At 37.8% G+C, this 10,720-nt stretch overlaps 1 protein-coding gene across 1 annotated transcript in view; it reads right to left on the reverse strand.

The window, feature by feature from the left end:
* TPK1 (thiamin pyrophosphokinase 1) overlaps nt 1–5,659 on the reverse strand; it is a 254,642-nt gene extending 248,983 nt beyond the window's left edge. The window contains exon 1 of the mRNA XM_017734592.1: nt 5,560–5,659. Coding sequence (XP_017590081.1) covers nt 5,560–5,659 — 100 coding nt within the window. The remainder of the gene's footprint in view (nt 1–5,559) is intronic.
* Between the last annotated feature and the right edge of the window lie 5,061 nt (nt 5,660–10,720).

Raw genomic sequence — 10,720 nt, forward strand, 5'->3', positions numbered from 1 at the left:
CCAGGTGGTGATCAATCAAAGGTTGGACTCGATGATCTTGGAGGTCTTTTCCAAATGATTCTGTGTTTCATTTCCAAGCCTAAAGCATGGGACTAGCCAGCCCTAGAGAGGGGCAGGTTTTCTTGTTCCTAAAGTATATCATAGATTCCCTACCCTCAAGAACACTTGAAATTACTCCTCTGAGACTCCTGTAGTTGTAGGACCTAACTCACTGCATGCAATCTAACAACAGGCATATCACCATAACAAAATCTTGTTTAAATCTAAATTAAGTGGCACAGAACATCAAATTTAAGTTATTAAATACAAACTAGAAATTATACTCCTGTTTTGATTCAAATATGGAAAAACGAACTTGATATTGACGTTTTAGTAGAACAGAGTCCCTCTGTTTGGAGGAGAGAACAGAATAGTTTAGCTGAGGCCAGCAGTAAGAGTTACTGCTAGTCTAAGATGCCTGCTGGAAAGTGCAATAAAGCATACAAGTCCATGTGACATCCCAATCACCATTTTTATGAACATTTTCCTATTTATTAATAGTAGCTGCTCTGAATTCCCTCAAGTTTTATGCCAACTGCCAATTCTGGGTCCAGTACAAATTTAAGATATATTACAAGTAAGTTCAGCTAAAAATGAAAATAAAAGGTGAGAAAAAAAGCTCACCATATGCCAACAAGGCAAGTTCATTGATGACAAGTAAAAGGGCAAGTGAATGGCTGCATGTACTAATAATTCTGAAAGTGTAGGTGAGTTCAACCCCTAAAGACAATGAGGAAAAGGTATCAATCATAGAGAAGAAAAAAATAGCACCAGGGAAAGTCAGTTTATTTCCCCTCCTCTTATTAAACTACATTATCTTTTTTTCTGCTCTGAGACAGTAAAACTGTTCCAACTAATCTGTTACCTTCCCCTCTGTACATCTGAACTGATACCTGAACTTTATATTGCCACTTGTATCTTATTCCCCTTTACACATAGCTCTTGGACCTCAACTGAAGACATTCAAAATATCAATCACCAATTACATTGCAGACAAAACCATGTGGAACATAAAATGTATGGGAGCATGTGGCATTCAAAGACAGATGACTCGGAAATTGGTGATACAAATCAGCACCTTTCCTGACTTGATTATTTACTAAGAGGAGATTTTTTGCAATGCACAGTCACCTCTAGGTGCTAACCAACCATTCATTATCAGCATTTTCACCAAAGAGTAGGCTAGCCTTGACAGGAAAGTTGCCTGATGATTATCAAGATAAGATTCAGAATGCAACAGCTGCTTTGATTGTTGCAATATGGGTATTGATAGAGATGGAAAATTGCGAAAAACTCAGTTTATGGATAAGCGATCACAATAGAAATAGTCTAAGAAAATACCATTTACATGAAGACAATTTAACAGAGTTTGGATTTGACTTACTACACTGCTGCTGTAGAAGAATGATTTCTACTATCTCAGTATATAGACCCCCCACAAAATACAGAGCTGAACACTCCAAGATGAGCAACATTCCTCTTTCTGGAGCTCCTCTGTTGTCATGATCTACAAGGTGTCACAAAATACCTATATATTATGCATATGAAGTGGCTGGTCATGTTGTCTATAGACCAGCATGAGAAGACAGAGCTAGACCCCAAGTTCCTTCACTGAAAAGAATGGTCCATGGAAGAGACTATTAACAGACATGCACCTGAAGGACAGACATTTTTGCAGCCTGGTTGCATAGATGTCTCCTTCCCATCTGCTTGTCCAACATTAAACCCACCTCCCACAAGTCAGGATTCAGTCAGCCCATTCCAAAGGGATGTTGGTAGCTTATTTTAATACATCAGCCAAGTACATTTGGTAGTATGAATGGCTAGTATTTAAAGTCGTTCAACATGTTTTGTTTGATTAAAAGCTTTCACAGAAAGAGTTTATTTGTGGAAAGAAATCACAGTCCTTTTGAAGGAGGCACAATGGCCAGTGCATCACAACCACTGTGAGAACTAAAAAATACCCATGGACTCATTTTCCTACTGTAAAGCACAGCTTTACAGATTGCTGTAGAATGTTGCCATTTCACTCTGACTTTTAAAATGATAATCTTATTTTCCAGAGCATAACTCCTTGTTCTTTAAAGCTGCCACTGTCAACAGTTAAGAGTGGAAAGTACTCTGCAATGTACAGCCATGTAACATCCTATTGTAAAGCAGGGACATGAAGACAATTCTGGATTGTTTGAGTAGCTTGTAGGGGTAATGTTTTCAGAAAAAAACCCCAATTTTCAGATGCTGAACTTAAGACAATTTCACTGAGGTGATTTCTCAGCAATAATTCTCTCTCTTCCCTAGGGAGACATCAAAAAACCAGAGCACTTGCAATCACGAGACATAGCTGAAATTCTTGGAATAAGTAAGTCATTGCATTTCTGATTAAAGAGATTTTAAAGAGCAAAATCAAAGTCTCAGGAACTTTCTTTTGCACCCCAGAAAGCCCATTCTGTTTTCAGCCACTAAAACCTGGGCTTCTGTACTTTTCAAACTTAACATAAAGACAGCTTCAGACTTTCAACTCACAGTCAATTCCGTGAAAGAGATATTTACATTTGAAATCACTGGAAAAGTAGCCAGAGAGACTAATTCAAACTGGATTTTTTCACAACCATTTTTTTTTTATTATTAAACAGGATTCAAACTAGGAGCTAGAAACTTTGCATAAGCAGGAATTTAGCATGTGTGACAGTGTTGTTAAGGTAAGGCCCACTGGATCCAGTCTTCCTTACAGAAAACTCACAGACGGAAAGATGTGCAGCTCTGAGAAAAGCAGGGCCCTGACCCTTCCATATATTTTCCACATTACCTATTCCCCTTTACTGACCTTTTCTCTTTAAATTCTCCTTCTATTTGGTTTGTCCCCTTTTCACTATACTAAACCCAATAAATCCTCCAGGGAACAACCAGTATTTTCTGCCATATTAGTCGTCACCCTGCTTTTGCAAACTATCCCTTCTCCAGCATTACATCCATCCTGCTTTTAGGACAGCACTAATCACATGACTGTATCAAACACCAAACAAGTGAATATATTCTAGATTGATTTACTACAGTAATGATACATAATAGACTAAAATCATATAGTCCTTAGCTTGTACTGCTTCACTATTGCCACGTATCCAGCTTGTATGGCAAGAATGGTAAAAGATGTCTCCTGAAGTGATGAATCTGATTTCAGTGTCCTTCACAAAGCACAGGGAAGTTCATGCAAACTGGTACAGACTGAAATAGTTCTTTTGAAAGTATGTCAGTAAAAATAGATTTCATACACGTGTGTAATAAGACAAAGGTTAATTAGGTGCAACCACGTTTTCTTGAGGTCGAGAGGAGTTACACCTGGGATGATTTTAGCCTAGAATAGCCACTTATTGATGATTTTTATTTTTTTTTTTTAACTTAAGACATATCACATCACACCATTTTTACTTGACACTAAACTGACAGGGCTAATGAAAGAAGTTATTTTGATAGGGCACAACCTACTTGAAAAAAACACATCTCAGCATTCTGTACTCAGTATAACACCCAAGATTCCTGTAACTCAGAGAAATGGGACGATATTTTATCTTCTTTTTCCTTTGCATTTTCTCTCCTTTTCACCCCCAGTTTGTGTAGCTGGCAGTATTCTGTGGATTAACAGCTTCATTATTTCCTTCTCATCTCTCCTTTATGATATCTCAAGCATATACAGCTGGTCACTGAGCACTCTTCCTAAGGATGATTCTTTCAGAACTTCTTTCAGTTCACATAACAAACCCCCAGATTCTCCTAGTCCTGCAACAGTCCCTGTGCTAACGCTCCTTCAGAAGCAGGATCCAGAAAACTGCTTACAGTCCACTGGCACTGTAAGCCAGGCATTACCAAAACCTTGTCCGGGACTCACTAAGGTTTGCGGAAGCTGAGATGCTTTGAAGAAAAACATTTCATACTTACCATGTAACCAGCTCCATCTTTCATTTTACTTAGATAGAAAATATCCACCTATTTCTTAAAATAATCTACCAGCAAAAGTCTTAGTAGCTTAATTAGGACTTCTGCTTCTCCCACACATTCTTTGGAAAACTTATTTACAGCACGAGTGATCACTTTCAACACAGTTATGCTCAAAGAACAGGAACCCATTAAGGTAGTTTCAAACAAGACAGTCTTTGGCCAACTTGATTTTATTCAGCTCCTTATTTTAACCCTTCACAGAAGCACTACAGTTAAAGGCTCATTAGTGTTACAGGAAGAAGCACTCTATGCCCCAAGGTTTGCTCAAAAGAGAAAGACTTAAAACTCCAAAGGGCAGACAAAAAAAAAAGTCTGATCAACAAAATACAGCAAAAAGAAATACATGCAAGGTACTACAAGACACTAAATACTGCCATTCAGAAGCTGTGAATGTCTGGTTTACTGACTCTTTTTTTAACCCCAGTCCCCAAACAGTAAAGGTGGGACAAAGAAATAAGATCAAATACTTCACCTTGGTTTCTTCTCTACTTAATATAGAGCAGGTGTTTCAATATATCTTTTTAAATGAAAAAATATGTAGAATCACATCTATAAAATAACTGGACAGCCCTTCCACTGAGCACTTCTCACTTTCTTGCTGATTATGCAAATGAAAGTGAGTCTGTTTGGGGTACAGCACTTGTTCAGATGCTTTGAAGCATCTTGTACAACTCCCTTTTTTTATCACTCCTCTGGCTATATAGGTACCTAATTTGGGTTTACTGGAATTAAGAGTTATAAATACATTCAGCTCACTTCATCCCTTATTCCAATTCATTTAAACTGTACAGCTACCCCCTGCCAGTCCTTACGCCTATGGTGCAACCAAACAGCTCTATCTGCTCCAGTTAGGAGGAATCTCTTTGCAAGGTTCCCATCCTGGGAACAAGTTAGAGACAGTTCCTGTGGCTTTTCAGAAAGCTTCTGAAGGACTACATTCCTGCACGGAGAAATTAATAGCTCCAAGCTTGTAAGGATTTACATATCTCCACAAAATGTCAGTAAATCTGAAGCTATCATACCAGAGATGATGATTAGCACTGTGCATATTTAACAAAGGGGTAGTGAAATATGATTTGCATATTTCTGACAAGCATGCAAATTCCCCACTGCTTTCACAACTTAATATCTACACGATTCATTTTATTTTGATTAAATATAACACATTTCACTGATGACCTTTAAGGAAATGCTCACTTCCAGACTCTTAAATGCACCGTTGACCTGCTACACTTTGTCAGCAAAACAATGATCATTCCTAAGAAGCCTCTGAAAAGCTACAGTCTTACACAGATCAGTCCACAAAGTTGCCACTGACATATGCAATGCAGGGATGCAGAATTTGCATAATCAGCTCATTTGCTGCATTCAGCAACAAGGAACATACTCTGCTAATTCACACCCTCTCCAGAAGGTTGCTCCAGTAAAGAGGAAATTGCCACACTGCAATTCAAGAGACATGAAGTACATTAGCTGGGTAACAGCTAAGAAAATAAGCAAATGAAGATGTATGTAAGTTATTATTACCTCTGCTCCACAGACAATGAAAATGACCTTTGTTGAAAGGCTGGTTCAGAATCAGAAGGCAAAACTTCAGGTTCCCTGTAAGATAAATGTTGGTTCTCATTAGCAAGAATACTGATTTTTTGTCCTTTTTTTAAATTTTCTTTTTGCCAGATTAATTTTAGTCCAACCACATCAGAGTAACTCCACTAATTTCCTTGCTTCTTAGGTTTTACCACTGTCAGATTGAGAAGCTGTCAGAACCTCATAAGATACCGTTTACTTGGTAGGGTTTTACTAAATGTTCAATTTATAAGTGACTTTTATTTACTGAAGGCCATCCTCAACAGCTCTCTCATTTAATCTCCCACTCGCTGCTGCTGCCTGAACGCAGCAATTACTGATATGAGCTTCACCTTGGTCTCTGTTAATGGGGAAGGCTGGAGGAGACTCCATATAAAGATGTCTCTAACCTACATCCAATATTCCACCCTCCTGGAGGATGCAGAACTCTTGCTGCCATCAGTGGCTTCTGCGCCCGTGCTTTCATATCATTAGAAACTCTAACTGTGGTAGATACATTACAAATGAAGAATGAAAGGCCATGACCTAGGAGCTTAAAAACACAAGCTAATAAAAGCAAAAGTGTACTTTAACCTGTGTTATCTAGGTGATACTGCAGACCAAAAATCTCAGTGGATTTACCAGCCCAACTTGATTGACCTCATAAAGCCTCCCGCCCGTGCAAAACGTGCACTGTGAAGGTCGATAATAAACCTACAGATAGAAAAGCCTTAAAAGAAAAAAAATTACATATAATACGATACACTTTGAATTTAAAGAGTAAATACGTAAATCTTTTGATGGCTGCCTGTGGTGGGATTTGCATTATTTCACTTCCTAATTATCTTGCCAATCATATAGGAATACAAGTTTCCCCTGGAGCTTGATAACCTTAGGCAATCAAGTTAATGAATATTATTTGGTCATGTGAAACCACTGTAACTGAAAAAAGAAAACCTCTATCACTAGAAAGTCTTTTGAGAAGATCCAGTATAACAGGAGGCAGAAGGCTACAGCAGAAGCCTGTGGCTTAAGCCATATGATGTTATCAAGAAAAATACAGCTGCCCAAATTCCTGAAGTTGAAGGAACATCTAGGGATGGGAGTTGGGAGGGGCAGTCTTTAAAATAATTAAATGCGTGGTGAGGAGAATGAAGTGAAGGTTAGCACACTGGGATACCACTGTTCTGCATCTTCTGCACCTTTTCTTTTGAGTGATTTAGGGTTTCCCTCCCCACTGACCCATTCGATGCCTCAGTTTCCTAAAACAGAAGCAACAGTATTGTCCTCCTTCATACGTATCAAGGGAAACATAAATAAAGACCTAGATGATTTTTACTCCAGTAAAAAATCAACATTACTATCACAGCTATCTTCTGCCTGGTGCACTCAAATACTTTTCCTCATGTCTTCTGCTTGCATCTTTGCTGACATGGGCCTCACTTCCATTTAATTAATGTATATAAAGGGGAATAAACTTTCATAGGGAATAAATGGAGAGGTGGAAGGACCAAGTAAACACAGGAGAGTGAGAAAGTTTTTTCTTTGTGTAGTCTGAACAGTTTTGCCTTGTCCTTGAACTTTAAGAGAAAGGCAGAAAACAATACATTGAAACTAAGTGCCAATTTCCAGCTGCCTCACAGAATGGGACCTCAGCAGCAGATCTCCTAATGATTGTTAAGTGAGAAAGGCTGCCAACTCTTTGTGTTAAACATAATCATCTAGTGATGCCCTCCATTGAAAATAGCCAGCAAATATCCCAGGTTCTGTTACTGGTATGATAATACAAACGGACATGGGTGCTGTAAGCCTGTTCTTGCTAGTGAATCACAAAAGGCATTTCTGTGCCTGTTTTAAACCCTTAAGCCTTATCAGCATATGGAAACAGCCATAGATTCCAGCTTTTTTTGCACATTGGGATTTGTACATCATTGTACTCTTGTTATATATATTAGGGTACATTTTTGAAGCCAAGGCCTGACTGTTGGTGTCCACACGGAGATTTCTGAGGCTGATTTTCAGAGATGACACTCCAACAGCTTCCGGTGAGGCCTGTAAGAGCTGCTGGGTCTTACATGTTCAGTCATTGCAAAGAAGCCAAGCAGGTGCCCCCAGCACACACAATTAGGAGATGGGGGTGGGGTTATGTGTTCAGCATTGTCTGGTTTTTGGGTTTTTAAAAGTACAGTTATGGGTTGAAAAAGTGATGAAATGGAAATTATTGTTTCACCTGCTCTTAAAGAAGTGAACATTCCAGTCATTTCAAACCAGTCATTTCATACAATTAATGCATGATAAAATGCTATGATTAATGCTGCCAAAATGAGCCTAAATGTCAGTATTTTAATGGTGCCTGCTGAGTTAATATAAAGCTGCACACAAGGCTCAGTCCTCAGTAGATGTAAAACAGTAATAAAATTGAGCTGCAATAATTAACAACCATTGCCCTAAAAACTATTAATAAATTGGGACATCTGATGGCAAGGACCACATCAACAGACAGAATATGCAACACCCATTACTCTGAGAAAAACTGATGAGAGCTCACTGTGCCACTGCTCCGAGCACTCTACTGGCTATTCATTTGAAAACAAATCTACTTCAAGGCCATTTATCTTTAAAAGCCCTTAACAAATTAGGAAGCATCTATCTCCTGGATTGTCTGCCCATCTATTTTTCAAAAGATAATTAGCACCCTGACCCAACCATTAATGACATTGTGCTCTGTTTAGACTAACAGGAAAGAGGATTCTGTAAGCAAGGAATCAGCAGCAAAAATAACCTGTCCCCAGATATAGGTATCTCCATTGAAGAAACTTTTGTGAGCCTTTTGCTAAAGGCAGAACAAGTTTGTCTCTTGCATAGTTTCTTCCATTTTTAGTATAATTTTCTTTTTCATTATGTACTTTTGCAGCTCTTGAGCAAATTCAACCATCTGCAGCAAAAGCAGGAAAGAATAAATTCCTCCCTAAAAACCTCCAGCTTATTCTTGATATTTACATCAACACAGAGAATAAATGGACTCAAGTCCCAAAGTCAAATGTCCTCCTGTAGAAGAATTAGCCATGCACTTAAGGCCTGATTTCTACAGGAAAGGAGGATGACTACAGGAAATTTTTACATGCATTTAAGGAACCAAATTCTTCCCCCCTCTTGTTTTTCTATTTGATGCTTATAAACCTAGCAGTCTTACTGGCATAACTTACAAAGTATGTATTAACATGTGCACAACTATGTGAACAGGCAGTTATATGAAAAAATATAGTAAAAAAGTCTTTTAGCAGACTTGGAAAATTCTTAATCTTTGAATAAAGCTGGATCACTTTTAATCCTGCTGGAAACCTGTCCTAAGTTACAAATCAATCAATCAATCAATCAATCAACAATGCCTACAAGTTTCTACTAGCAACATCAGTGAATAATCTCATCCTTTCTGAAAACTTTTTTCTTTCCCTTCTTTCTAAAACTATTAAGCTGAACTTCTTTGATGAAACTTCTCATAGTTGCTTTGAAAAGGACTTCTATCAAAGTGTTGTGAATATCCCTGATAGCCTATGCACTGCCTATGCAATGACTTTTTACCACATTGTAACTCACTCAGAACAATTCCAATATATTTTAGAGCACAGATTTGCTATTCTAAAAGCCTTCTTGGCTTCTCCCTGTCATATTATACTCATCTAGCTATTTTATAAATATTTATAATATCATTATGCATTTTTTATTGATTTCCCCTTGCCACGTGCCAGTCTTCAGGCTGTATGTCTGTCACAAAGCATATGCAAAAGGCATATATATTTTTAAAGACAACCTTTTCCCTGCCAATAAAACAATATATGCCACTTTGCTTCCTTTCAGTGTTAGAATCATATCACTAGGAGTTTTTCTGCATACTGTGAGGTTCTTGGCTATTGAATTTTCTGAGGCAAGGAAAAAACTTTCAATGCTTCAAACAAGAGGGCCTTTGGGAAAGATCACTGCTATTCCTAGACTTTCTGACATGATGCAAATGGTAATACACAATGGGGGGCACATGACTTCAAAGTCAGAGCTTTGGCTGTAGAAAGGGGCTTCCAATAAACAATTGATGTTTCGGTTTTGTTTTTTGGTATTTGTGTTTTACTGTTTGCCTGAAGAGGAGTCATTCCCTTCCTTTACAGTGATCCATCAAACATCAACAAAGAATCAGGTTTAGTACAGAGGAAAAAGTAGGAAAGAGACAGGTAGTACAGGTGCAGAGCTGAAAGCTGGAAGTTGGTTATAGGTTTCCAGAAAACTTCTGCACTGATAGAAATATATCTAAATACCCAAGATACTAACCAAGATCTATTGAAAAGACACTGCAGTACACACGTTCTTGATCATATAGGTGGAATTCCAACAGCTTCTGAGAGAAAAAGCTCTGAATGATCTCACTGAAAATTTCTTCCTGCTCATGTTGCTGCTCTCACATCAGTCTACAGATATATCATGATATATATTTAAATATACCATGACAGCAAAAACAAACAAAAAACCACAAACAAACCAACCAAACAAAAAACCCACAAAAACCCCCAAACAAAACAAACAAAAAACCCCAAAAACCAAACCAAACCAACAAAAAAACCCAAACAAAAAAACCCCAACAACAACAAAAAAACCTAAAAAAACAAAACAAAAAAACCAAAACCAAAACCCAAACAAATAAAAAACCTAAAAAGAAAAAAAAAAATTGGTTTCCGGTACCATAACTTACTGAGAAAATTTCTACCCATCAGATTAATTTTAAATGAACAGTCACTGCCTACTTAAATGTCAGAGTATGTAGGAAGGAACAAGGCTTTTTTTCACAATTCCCAAACTGACTGATAAGACAGGAGAGCAACAGGCTGAGGCAGCTCTTTGTATGGCAGTTGAAACTTCTTCAGCTGCACAAGAATTAACATCAAAATTGAGATTCTAATAATTCCACATAAGTTATATTTACTGTGAGCCCATCATAATAAACCCTAAAGAAAGCATTTCATTAAACCAGCAAATATAACAAAACTACAGTGACATTAGATAAGGTTATTGCTACAGATTACCAGAGCAAGATTACTGAGGCAACTTGAGGTTTTCAAACTAAAACAAAGGAGTT

The sequence above is a fragment of the Corvus brachyrhynchos genome, unplaced genomic scaffold, assembly GCF_000691975.1.
Source record: "Corvus brachyrhynchos isolate BGI_N302 unplaced genomic scaffold, ASM69197v1 scaffold94, whole genome shotgun sequence".
In the NCBI taxonomy this organism is placed as follows: Eukaryota; Metazoa; Chordata; class Aves; order Passeriformes; family Corvidae; genus Corvus; species Corvus brachyrhynchos.